We start from the raw sequence: 13482 nt of genomic DNA, 5'->3' as shown, positions 1-13482 counted from the left end.
ATTTTTTATATTACCAAAAAATAACTTACATAAGCAACCACATTACTTTATCATTATTAACCTAAAATACTCTTGCGTTTCCCGGTTAAAGAAGTATATCTTCCTGTGCCTATAAGAACCTAGTGCTGATCTCTGATCCCCTGAAAATTACACATCATTTGCATCATAATGCTTTTACTATTAATTATTTTTAAGAGTATGCATTTTGATTACGTTACCAAAGACTATTTACTTAAACACTAGGTTTAAAGCTATTTACCAATATAGTAATATTAATAATAATACAATTTATTAACAAGCGCGTTATACACCAAAATAAACTCTTCAATAAACTCTCAATATAAATTCCAAATGTTTACATTTATGATAAAATATTTAGGTTTTAGGTAGAACAACATATAGAACTCAGACTCCATAGTTGGAATATATACATCGTTGCGTCATTTATGGTATATTATTTCTTTCTAAAATGTATCATGGTTATTACGAGAAATTCATATTCAGTTAGAATAAAATCTCTCATCTTACACCATCAATAGTTGATCTTTTCAGATATATATACAATTAAGACACCATATTAAACCAGTATGACAGCTTTATTATCTTCAGACATATATTATGCACTTCTTGAAAGCTATACAATACTACTCTATATAATACATAACATTATTCTGATATTTTAACTGCTTCATTAAATAAACAATATAAACGTAAAGTTAATAATAAAAAAACAGTATTAGCATCAGCCTCTTGTCTTGTATGTCCTGTATAAGTAATGTAAGTAATGTATATAACAGATGTAAGTAATGCTTATACTTCAAATAGTTTAAATAAGAACAAAAAAGAAGCTTCAACATTGAAGGTGCTGAAGTCGTCTGCGAAATAATATACTTGGCAATAGTAGCCGCAATGACATCAGATGTTAAACAAAGAATAACATTTCGCGTTTTATGTAGTATTTTATGGAACATGAATTTTATGGTATTTCAATAAATGTTAAATTCAAAACATAGCGCCTCGGCTTTTACTTTTTATTATGCCTCATCGATATTACTGATGTGTAAGTTAATTCAACAGTGCTTGTACAAGTCCTCGAAAGTTATTCGATATAAACAGTGAGCATACTTGTTGTAAGTATTGTTTTATACGGTTTAAAAATAATCTGGTCTGGTCAACCAAAGAATATTGGAAGACCATAGGAGATTTACTAATTGAAGAATTTGTTACAGCTAGATTGTCACTATCTAATAACATTTTATTATTGTTCTTTATGTCTAAATCTAAGGTTTCATACACAAAATTAAATGAAGCTTGATAGATGTACTGAAACTATATTAGTTCAAAGGATTTTTGTCTCTTCAACCTTGAGATAAGTTCACTGATGCCGAGTATTTGTAGTACTTCGACTTTTTTATGTTCGCGCATAATCTCGCTTGGTATCTTTTCCGCAAACTGTTTAATTTCTTCTCTGACTGTAGATATCTTTAGGTCCTCGTGAATGTCTTTGTATACCATGGAGCATAGACAATGCTCCGAAAAAGCTTCTTTAGCTAAGTTTGAATAGTATTAATATACAATTTAATTGTGCAACCCCATAGTTGCACATCATAGGTCTGCAGAAATTTCAAAATGTATTTATTGGCACTTAGCTTGTTGTGAAATAATAATACGGATTATCGTCCAAGCAATTCTTAAGCGTCCAAGTTTCTTCTTAACACGTTATTGCTACTTATTTCTTGGCATATTGTATCATATGTGTAGACATGGTATCATTTAATTGAATTCGCCTATTATGGATCCACTCAGTAATATTATTAACAGTTGTTTGTAATCTATCTGCAGATGTATCAATATTATTACTTTTAGCGAGTAAAATTGTGTATTTCCTAATGCAAAATTATCATTATACAAACAATAGTGATTCACCACAGTAATAATTTTGAAAACATGTAAATAAAAAATTCTATTCCTTCACAAGCTGAGAAGAAATAGTATTTTCTCTTCATATTCATTTGATATCCAAAACTTACTGCCTTAAAAAATTATATATCAAAAAAAGGTTGTCCAAAATTGACCAACACCATAACAACTAATAACATGCACGATGTTTCGCAATAAAACCTCAGTTTTACCCAAAAACCTTCATAATTAATTCACAGTCTTACAAGAACTTATTTATCTAGTAAGAATTTAGTAATATATTAAGTAAACTTCTGAATTAAGTAAGCTATGAATTACTAATCAAAATAAGTACAGAAAAACGAATTACGCTATTTTAAAAGGAACATAGTAGCAATATCTAGCAAGCCGAGATTTAATTGGATTACCTCGTATCGTTATGAAAACCGTTCGGAGAAACCTAAAAGGTGCACCGATCAATTCGTAACAATTAGACGGCGACCGAGAGAATGAAAAAACACCGTTCGGAAACCGCATCAGAAATGTTGGTGATGCTGTAGACAATCGGTGGCGAAACAATGGACTGAATGTGACTTAACAGAAAATCAAATCGCGAGTAATGACCAGTGACTGACCTTTAAGTACCTAGTCGGTTGGCTCAGCGGCGACCTTCGTGCAGAAACGGGCAACTAGCGTTGAAATTTTAAGGTACCGGAATGAAAGCGGATCCGCAATGTTTATGCGGACGACACTAACCAAATGTTAAAGCCAGAGGAACAACAGAAAGAGTTCTGCGAATTAAATTTTGCTACATCAGAGAAATTAATGACGATCTTAATAATATTTGCTTATATTAGTCATTAAAAGTGTATGACCGACACAGAATATATGATTTATGAAAAATATTAACCTTCAAACTATACGTGTTCGAATTGTTAGTGTACAAGTGGAGGAAACAAAGTTAGCAGATTAAACACACAGCGTAAAATAAAAATTATATTAAATGAAACAATAGAAAACAATTTTGCATCTTAAATAAATAAAAACAGAAATTAAAATAAATAATATAATATCGATTTTCACAATAAATGGAAAAATAAAGCAAATTCTAGGAGTGCGAGATCTTGATATCAAAATAGTCGGGTGACAGTTCTAAAAACGAAATGACAACGTACCTGAGGAACTAATTTTGTCATTAACAAAGGTGAAATTAAGAATATACATGAAATATAAGAGAGATCGGTGATTATCACGACAGATACTGCTAATGTCAGGTGATAATGAAATTATTCATTTTTAATTACCATAAACTGACAGTTAATATACTCAATGGTAGTCAACAGAAGAAGTCACAGAACAATTTTAGTCCATAGTGGTCCATAACAATGACGAACAATCAAAAGACAACGATAACAACAAACAACAGATAATAGAGATAACTGATAACAATGATAAATTATGCTAAGATGAAGTATGACATGTGTACATGGTACGAAGGGAATATAACACGCCACATACCAACTTCTACACTAACAATAACAATAATGCCACTAAGGTTAGTAAGCCTTACTAGCGTAAAACTCAAATAAATAAATAAGCAGTACACTTGCTATTGTATACTAAGAAAATCCAGTATTACTGAATTGTATGATGAGTGAAAAACGCCGATGATGCTGATCAGGCTCTGGTCACCCAAAATCGACAACTGTTTCTGAAAACGTTTTAAAAATCCCGGGTTTATTGAGATGGGACACACTAAGAAAACTCCCTTTCAGTTATCAGAAGATACATTTAGAAATTTACAGTGTTACAGTAACATTTTAAGAATATCAAATTTGGTCAAATTAGATCAAAAACAACGTCGACTTCTTGACGATCCAAATAGATGTTTAGAGATATTCAAAGGAAATAGAATGGATCAATTTCATCAGTATTTCACAGTAGATGAAGCATGGATTATGTAACCCTGGACCAAAAATATCGTTCGCTAAATAGCCGGTAATTGATGAAAGCTATTCAAAACGTACTGAAGTGACTACTACAGTGTATTACTATTAAGGAAAAGTATATCATTCTACAAAAAAATCATTCAGTTATAGTTAGAGAGATTCCATGACTCTTGAAGGAAAGTACGATGATCAACGTTGTAAAAAATATATACTTTTCTTAGTTCAACTGGACATTTATTAAATAATATGTTACATAATTAAGCAGTACAATAACTACATTCTGTTATATAAATCTAACACATTCATATTTGCCATTGCATACAACTATTTATGATATAGATCGTGTTCATTATCTTGTAAAGCATACTGTTTGTTATTATTATTTTAATTAAAAACGTTAATATTAAATGTTGAAAGTGATAATTATTATAATTTATTAATCAAGACTTATTCAAAAATAAACCTTCCTCTTAGTTGTTGGGTTTTTATTAAATGTTTTATATTATTGAAGGTTTTTAGATTATGATATATTATCAAAAAACCTCTTTATTATAATCCAAGTTAATAACAGAGAAATGTTACTTTTTTTCAAATATCCTATTAGCAATTTACACTGATATTTGTCGATCAATGAAACTTTTTCAACTTCCCAATGATAATTGATGTTCCTAGTGATATAGGCTAATTCAGTCTCTTATTTAAACAATCAGTTTACTCAGTTTACATTTTCTTAAGTTATAGATAGAGATCTTCAGAGAAACACAACAACAGTTTTCATGGGTCTTTGGTGCTCTAACAGCAAAGTTCCCATGACATTTCTTAACACAGTCTTTGAACGGAAATTAGTATTTCTTTTGATACTAAAATTGTTTTCATTGATAACTGAAGAATATTGTCGTTGTTCAACTATGTTTCCTCTGATTAAAGACACTTTTCAGCGGATAACTCAGGCATGCCAACTGTTAGAACACCGTTAATATTGAATTTATCGAAAACTCCCTGTAAAAATGGCTGTCAACATAAAAAATGGTGTCCTTTCACTATGACTGATGTTTGGCACTATTTTGCACTATTTTGCACCAGGTCTCTATTTATAAAGAAGAAATAGGTAATACGTTTTGACAGAAAATTAAAAAAGACCTAACATGACACCGTGTGACCTTTCCATCTTCTCGAACTTGGAAGTTCTAGGAAGGTCTCTGAAAGATTTCAGGGTCATACCAAATGAAATAACGTTATATGAATCATCAATAAGACTTGCTTCACAAGCGTTAAAATAAATTCTAAATAAAATTTATATTAACATGATAAACTAACAAAAATAATCAATAAAGACAATTCATTAATTATAATAAAAGATGCCAAAGGAATAACTGTAAAATCGACCAGATAACAGTTCGGATGGAACAATAGACGATTCCTGCTGGTTGTTATATCGTATATCTATCTGGTCTATCTCGAACCCAGCATCGTAAATCAGTCATATAGTCACCGATACCCTATGTTCGCAGAGAAACGGTAAGAAACGCGAAAGTATGCCGTTCACTTTTGTTTTTATTCAAAACTGGATCCGCATTCGGCCTTGTGATGGATTTTTCCCTTTTATTTTACTACGCTACTAAAGATATCATTCGACCACAGAGGCTGCGCGTTAATTTAGACATTCTTTCATGCATTCGGATTTATATTAACGTACTACCTACAATATATTGAGCAAAATAGTATGTCCCTTTTAAATGCCATATGTTTATGATAGCGTCTTTCTAATATTCTATAACTATTCTACAGTGGGTGGCCAATTTATTAGGTACAATTTTGAGATTATCTAATTTTCTAGTTTAATTCGATTTTTGTAACAAATGATTAGTTGGGAGTCTTTTATATATTTTTATTTGTATCTGTAATCTATTGGGATCATAAAAACAACAAAAAAAATATACAAAACAGTTTTATAACCTCCGTTTTAACAATTTTAAGATTAATTAAAATATAATAGAATTAATTTTGATATTGACGCCACCCTTTGCTGCAATAAGAGCTTCCAGGCGTTGGGACATGCTATCAATACAAGCTTTCGCATCTTCTTGGTGTTGGAGCTCTGATGAGAGTTTCAATGTCGAATAGTGTCGAATAATGCATAAAATGTAGTTGTCATAGTCAGGGAACCATTCATTGAACATCGCTTGTATTGGTCTTGTTTCATTGTCACTTCTACAATGTGCAGACGTTCCATGACTTTGGTTGAGATAAAAGACTGGGTATTTAATCCTCTCTACAAGGCAATTGGCTTGTAATTATTCACCAGGGCATCGTCTTACTATAGAACTTTGTCAATCAACATTTGGAAGGTTGACTCGTAGGAAAAGCATACCTGTAAATTAATAGAATTAATATTAGAAAATCGTTATTGGCCAATTGTATTCTTCACGAAAGTTATACTTACTCGATTCCAGTCTGCAACAGTCATATGTCGACATTCTGTAGTAGTCTATTGGAATCGTTTCTTTTTTACGTTGCTGGTTCCGCGTGATTTTTTAAAATGCGGCCGTCCTAACACATAGATGGTGCTACTAGAATTAAATCCATATGTTTTTTAGTTAGCCCTAACCCTCAGAAGATGCGTATATAAATTTGATAGCTGTCGGATTATCAGCTTGTGAATTATAGCATTTTGAGTAAAGCAACTTTAGTTACAGTGAAAAAAAAATGGATAAAAATGAATTTGGCGTGTTGATAAAATATTGCTTTTTGAAAGGAAAAAAATACAGTTGAAGCAAAAACTTGGCATCATTCACGAATATTTGGGTACGAGAAAAACTGGAATACGGTAGATGAGGAAGCAATTCGAAGCCCCATTCATGGATTTTTGACATGGTGCATTGTCTTGATGAAGCAGCACTTCTTTTGTCGTCAAATGCGGCCGTTTTTCGGCGATTTGCTCCTTCAAACGGTCCAATAACCCTATGTAATAGTCGCTGTTTATGGTCATGCGCATCCTAATATATAGACGCCATAACCTTGCCAGCCAACTGTTGCGTTTTTCCACGCTTTGGAGCGGGTTCATCATGTACAGTCCACATGGATGACTATCGAATAGATTTCGTAGTGAAATAATGGAGCCACGTTTCATCCATTGTCACATATCTTCAAACACTGCTCCGAATCATCAACTCGTCGTTGTTTTTGGTCAAAAGTGAGCTCGCGCGGCAGCTGACCCCATTTTGAGCATATAGAGTTTTCTCATACCTAAATATTCATGAATGATATGATATACATGTTCAGTTGATATCTTTAAAGTACCTGCTATTCCATTCAATTTCAATTTACCGTCATTCAAAATCATTTTGTGGATTTGTTTAATGTTTTCGTCGGTAACAACCTCTTTTGGGCCTCCACTGCGTTCACCGTCTTCTCATTTCACTACATCTAAACTAAGCATACCAATCCTTGATGGTTGATTTTCCTGGGGCAGTGTCCGGAAACTCGGTATCAAGACAAGTTTTTGCTTCAACTGTATTTTTTCCCTGCAAAAAGCAATAATTTATCAACACGCGAAATTTCTTTTTATCCATTTTTATCACACTAACAAAAGTTGTTTCACTCAAAATGCTATAATTCACAAACTAATGATCCGGCAGGTGTCGAATTTATACAAGCATCTTCTGAGGGTTAGGGCTAAGTAAAAAACATATGGATTTAATTCTAGTAGCGTCGTCTATGTGTCAGGCCGGGGACTTTCAAACGATATTCAGGCGACAATGAATCTGAGAAAGTCTCAAGAAATGTGTATTACTTGCGTATTAATGCGTTTTTCTCCCCTATGTGTTATTGACATATAAAGAAAATATGCCGATAATTACAAATAAACGGAAAAATGTAGAATATACTAAGAATTTAACAGTGAAAAACTATATATTATTGCAACAGAAAATCCCCCGACATCTTTTTCATCACATTCCTGATCAAGTTCGAGAAATTAGTTGAGTAATAAAATATTCATCGCTGAAATTCTAAGATACAACCATCGTGCAATTTTAACGAATAAAATCGAATAAGTCGAATCGAAACTTCTTTGTTTCGGCAAACCGTCAAAGTATTAACACTTTTATTAACATTTTTTATAACCATCTGATGTAACCATAGAAACGACACTGTCCGAACGGTACCGGGAGGTCGAGAAACTTTTACTTCGAACTTTCCAAAATAATGCAAAATCGACGGTATCATCAATATGTATTTCGAAATGAACGTGCTGCATTTTTACGAACATTTAAAATAACTACACGTAGGCTTGGAGGCTATTTTTTTAGAAAAAGAAAGACCCAGTCATAAGATTACCCAATCAGTATTGCATTGAAGCGTCGGGAAGTTTCAAGGAATGGGAGTGTAAGCGAGAATTTCAATTTCAAATTCCAGATTTCGTTAGTCAGCATTAAAAGACACGATACTGTAATACAAAACCAGTTTCAGTCAAAAAAAATGTACAAAAACATCGAAGAAATATTCATTAACTGAAATCTTACCTTAAGTTTTATTATATTTCGTTTAAAATCGATAAAATGAATTAAATTTTCTTACCAAGCTCTTCTATACTTTAGTCTTGGAAACTGAGGTCCCTTTCACTGATCTGATAATACTGGAACCCTATATAACGACTCTATTTCGTATTGTTATGCAACTGGTATATACTAAAGAAACCAAATTGTTTCAACAATTACAAGGGTTGGCTAAATTAATATTTATATTTATTTATATTTAAAGTATTTATTAGCGTTGGGAACTATCGACTGCTTTCAGTCGATAGTTGCAAAACAGTCGATAATCAAAAAGCTAGACACTGAAAATAGTAATTGCTATTTTTCATCAAATGCACGGTTCGACTGTTTTTATCAATTCGTGATGTCAGACGAAGATGTACGAATATAAATATTCCTATATAAATTGTGAGAGAGAGATAATAAAATTTAAATAATATACTATAATAAATATAGACAATACAAAAGAACATAAACAAAACCTAAAAACTAAAGAAGTATAATAACCATAAACACTAAATAAAAATTAATAATATACCTATACATAAAAAAACTAATTCATGACATAATTAAAAATGATCGCACAATAACTACTAGAGCTTTTTTAAATAAAGTAAATGCTTTATTTATTATTGAACCGACATATTTTTTAACAAAAATCGAGAGAGTAATCGAAATATTACCTATTATTATCATAAAAACAGTCAAAAGTATTTTACTATTTATTACTCACAATTTTAATCTTTTTACCCAATCTACAATCTTACACACGACTGAAATAGTCGATAGTAAATAGTAACAAAATCAGTCGGACCGAAAATAACGACTGAAAACCGTCAACTGAAACTGTCACTGGTAAAAAATAGTAAAATCAATCGAAGCAAAAATAGCTGAAAAAGTCGATAGTAAAAGTAGTCAATTACTAAACAGTCGATAGTCGATTTCAATCGATAGTTCTCAGCACTAATATTTATGTATTAATAGGGTGTTGAACCACCATTTATTTTTAAAATAGCTGCAATTCTTCCCTATAGTTTCTGAATAGCTTTCAATGAAATGTTGTCCCATTCTTATACCAATACATCTGCGAATTGTCGCAATGATATTGGGAACGAAAATCTACTGCTCTAAAACTCCCTATAACTGGCTAAACTGGTGATTGTGTTGGTCAAGAAAGTAGTTTAATGCTATTATGATGCTACTCAAATCAAGCCCGAACCTTTTTGGTAGTGAGATGAATGAGAGAACCAGCTGAATACCACGATATTACCGCCCAAATCATAACGGAACTTGCACCATGTTACACTGTAGGCAACAGGAAATCCAGATTGTAGGTTTATTTTGGGGTTCTCCATGCATAAACCCGACCGTCTGTAGGAAACAATGTACATGATGGTTCATCGGAGTTCATCATTCTTCCAATCACCGAGTGTCGTTGCACCACTTCTCTCGTAGCTTAGCATTGGGTTTCGTTATAAAAGGTTTCAACCAATACAGCATGAACGTTCTTCCATGAATGTTAGCTTTGTGGAGCTGCTGCTGATTACTTTTAACGTTCGTCGGTCTCTATCAGTTAACTTTAGGATTTACTCACTAATCCTCTCCGCTGTTGATGTTTGACGATGTTTTGTGCACGCTTTTATTATCGCAGATACTCATCAAGCGTCTAAAAGAGCCACACAACTCTGAAAATATCACACATTTCACCGATCGGTTATTGGCTAAAATACTTCTTCATTGCCTTCAAATCTTCTACCTCCAACTGATTCTTTCAAGGGTACAAACAAAAAATAATCACAAGGTAACAAGTCAGGGCTATAAGGAGGTTCTCGAGGGTTTCCCAGTGCATTTCTTCCAATTAATTTCTTATCGAAACAAGAATTTTTATAAGAAATCTGAAAATTATTTATGTTAATGATTAAAGTTGAACACAACCGGTTAATATTTTTAATGAAATTCTACTGAATTTTTATAGAAATATGCGAGATTGTTGAAAAAAACGATGGTACCCATTGTTGTCTCGCTTAGAATTCAAGCCAGGTCATTCGTTTATTCAAATCTTACTATAAAATGTCAAGGAGAGTAAACTATTTACGACAGAGGCTTCAGGCGACTTTAGACAGAAATTACAAAGCGGCTTACTCAGCTCTTACTATCACGAAAGTGAACCGAGTTGAAATATGACCAAATCGCACGTAATTCGTTTTCCTCAATGTTGACCTTTAAGCATGATATATTGGAAGCATTAACGACAGAAACATTTAAAAATTCGTTTTCGTAAAATTTGCTAAAATTTCATCAAAATCCTGTTTCTTTTATTGCCTCATCTGCATTCATTGGCTTTTAATGAAATAGTGGTATTCCATGTAACTTACATCGTAACATTCTGGAGTTAGTTTGTACTCATTCATCAAGATTTCTATATAAAGGTCCAGAGTAGGGATGCCGAAAAATATCGATATTATTCACTCGATATATCGATTTTTTTAAAGAAGTAATGATAGTGGTAAATGATAGTATGAAACTTTTAGCTGCAAAGTCAAATATCTAAATTATAACCCTAGGGTTTTCAAATGAGAGTATCGAACTTGTTTTGCGATATATCCACCCAAACATCAAGTGAATTTTGCGGTGAAAATTAGGACTGGATATAAAAAAATTCGATACGTATATCAAATATCCTTCCTTCCGGACAATAAGTGAACTTTCCGTGGTTGACCTTGTTATTCGACGATATATCAATATATCGATATAACTACATCAAGAAACGCTTCCAGTTATTGCGGAACGATTGCCACTCCAACGTCAACCTGTCTTCTTTCTTGGATAATTATCTAATAATCTGGATATTAATTTTATTTCGGTTAATTGAATGAAAGAGCCTTATGATCTACACGAAATCCTACTGACCGTTGTCCTGCGACTTATTGAACGGCGATACAAAGCGACACTGAGGGCTCTTATCTATTAGAAAACAGATCCACCCATCTCACTCATTCACCATTCAGGTAGTTTTAATAGACTGCGGGATATTATATCAACCCTTTCTAATTAATGTACAATCATAACAAATTCATTAAGAAATGGACATATAACGAACAGTATCCTTTTAGATCTTATTCCAAGATATTATTAATGCTAAATTTTCTTTTTCAGTGTTAGAACTGTACAAGAAACCAAAGGATGGGACGTCTTCAGAGATCCTCCTATCAAGGAGGAGTCTGGGTCGATGGCGAACCAGAAATGTCTCGAAATCACCGTAAAAATTCTCAAAATCGTAGCGTATTTAGTCACATTCGTCATAGTATTAGCGTCCGGGGTGATATCAAAGGGAAGTCTTTTGTTTATGACCTCACAACTAAAAGTCGACAAAGTTGTACCATATTGTAATAAAGATTTAGGTAAGTCTTTCCCTTCCCGTCTACAAAATATATTAATAAACATTTCCCCTTCCAGGTAGAGAAAAACAATTTATCGTAAAACTGCCAACACAAGAACGAGTAGCATGGATGTGGTGCTTGTTCTTCTCGTTCTGCATACCCCATCTTGGAGCTTTGTTCAGGTCAACGAGGATGTGCTACTTCAAGTCGTCCAAAAGGCCGAAATTCTCTCATTTCCTCATGATCTTCTTACCGGAAACTGCTCACACCGTTGGTCTAGCAATATTGATGTTCTACGTTCTTCCAGACATCGATGTGGTGAAAGGAGCTATGTTAACCAACTCACTGTGCTTCGTACCAGCTGTTCTAGGTAATTATGTATAAATTACTACATGAATTTCATAAATTTCTTTTAAAAAATTGATTAAATAAATCTAATGACAAAAGCATAGTAATTTAAAATAAATATTCTTCATACATATTAATTTAGTGAAAATCGATGTAACAAATTCAATCTGTTATCGTAAAATCAACCGACTACCGACAAAGAAGGTTGTTCTCGAGCGCTTAGAGCTCCTAATGTTTCAATTATTACAAACCGCCGTTAAACCACATGATTCGTAAAACCATAAATGCTATTAAACTTGACTTTTGTTGGTTTTGCCGCATCTTTGAACACCCAGTTCGATAATTTCTCAATTTAAATGCGAACCTTTTTGTTTGAAGCCATAAAATTCGTATTATAATTAAAATATCTCACCAATTTTCAGGATTACTTTCAAGAAACAACAAGGAATCCGGGCGATTCATCAAAGTGATCATGGACATGGTGGCGATCGCAGCTCAAGCTACCGGGTTCATCGTTTGGCCGATTGTGGAAAACCGTGCTGACCTCTGGATAATACCGGTGTCGATTTTCATGATATCGCTCGGTTGGTGGGAAAATTATATCTCCAAGCACTCACCGCTGCCGTTCATCAAGCAACTGGGGAAAATCAAGGATTCCTTTGACAAAACCCGGTATTTTACGTACATGTTCGTGTCGGTATGGAAAATCTTAGTTTTCCTGATAACCATCCTGTTCATTATACTGATAAAGGAAGGAGAAGTCGCCTTTTTCTTCACGGAATTCTCGGAAAGTTTCAACGTTCATCCGATTACAGTGTTGGAGGTAATTTTTGCTTAAATATAATTCCATAATTTGTCGAATATAATTAAGTTGTGATAGTTAAGCAATGGTTTAAAACCCAATGAAAAGAAATGATTTTAAAAATGTATTTAAATAAAATGTTTCTCCAGTATTATATTCAAATCATATATATTATATTTACAAATGGACAATGGATCAAAATAGCTCAGGTTTTAGTGGTCATTAGAAATAATTAGCCATATCTTCTAAAATAAAATTTCGAAATATTATATTTTCCTCTTGTGAACAGTAGAATACTCTTTCGTTATAAACCAGCAGTAATCTGCTAATATTTTAGCATTCCATCTTCCTTGATAACGCTCTTCTATCGGTTTCATATAATGTTGAAAGCGTTCACCTTGTACGTCACTCACCATTCCAAAATTAAGAAGCAAAAATCGAAATGGTAATGCACGTTCGGCACCCCATCGTTTTACATTTTTGTAACAAGTCATTCACCAAAAACTCGTCATTTTCAGCTACTACTTTACCGATAACTCTTTGGCGCTAAAGTTTTCATCGAATTAATT

At 32.9% G+C, this 13482-nt stretch overlaps 1 protein-coding gene across 2 annotated transcripts in view; it reads left to right on the top strand.

Annotated features, from left to right (window-relative positions):
• Positions 1-13482, top strand: part of kkv (hyaluronan synthase-like protein kkv) — a 64323-nt gene that overhangs the window by 36342 nt on the left and 14499 nt on the right. For both annotated transcript variants that reach the window (XM_076413062.1, XM_076413061.1), the window contains exons 3-5: positions 11540-11784; positions 11840-12133; positions 12534-12934. In XM_076413062.1, coding sequence (XP_076269177.1) covers positions 11540-11784; positions 11840-12133; positions 12534-12934 — 940 coding nt within the window. The remainder of the gene's footprint in view (positions 1-11539; positions 11785-11839; positions 12134-12533; positions 12935-13482) is intronic.

This window comes from Rhynchophorus ferrugineus, unplaced genomic scaffold, assembly GCF_030347505.1.
Source record: "Rhynchophorus ferrugineus isolate W39M unplaced genomic scaffold, kcgeb_rfMv2 rfM9, whole genome shotgun sequence".
Lineage (NCBI taxonomy): Eukaryota > Metazoa > Arthropoda > Insecta > Coleoptera > Curculionidae > Rhynchophorus > Rhynchophorus ferrugineus.
This window is presented reverse-complemented; position numbering and strand designations above follow the sequence as displayed.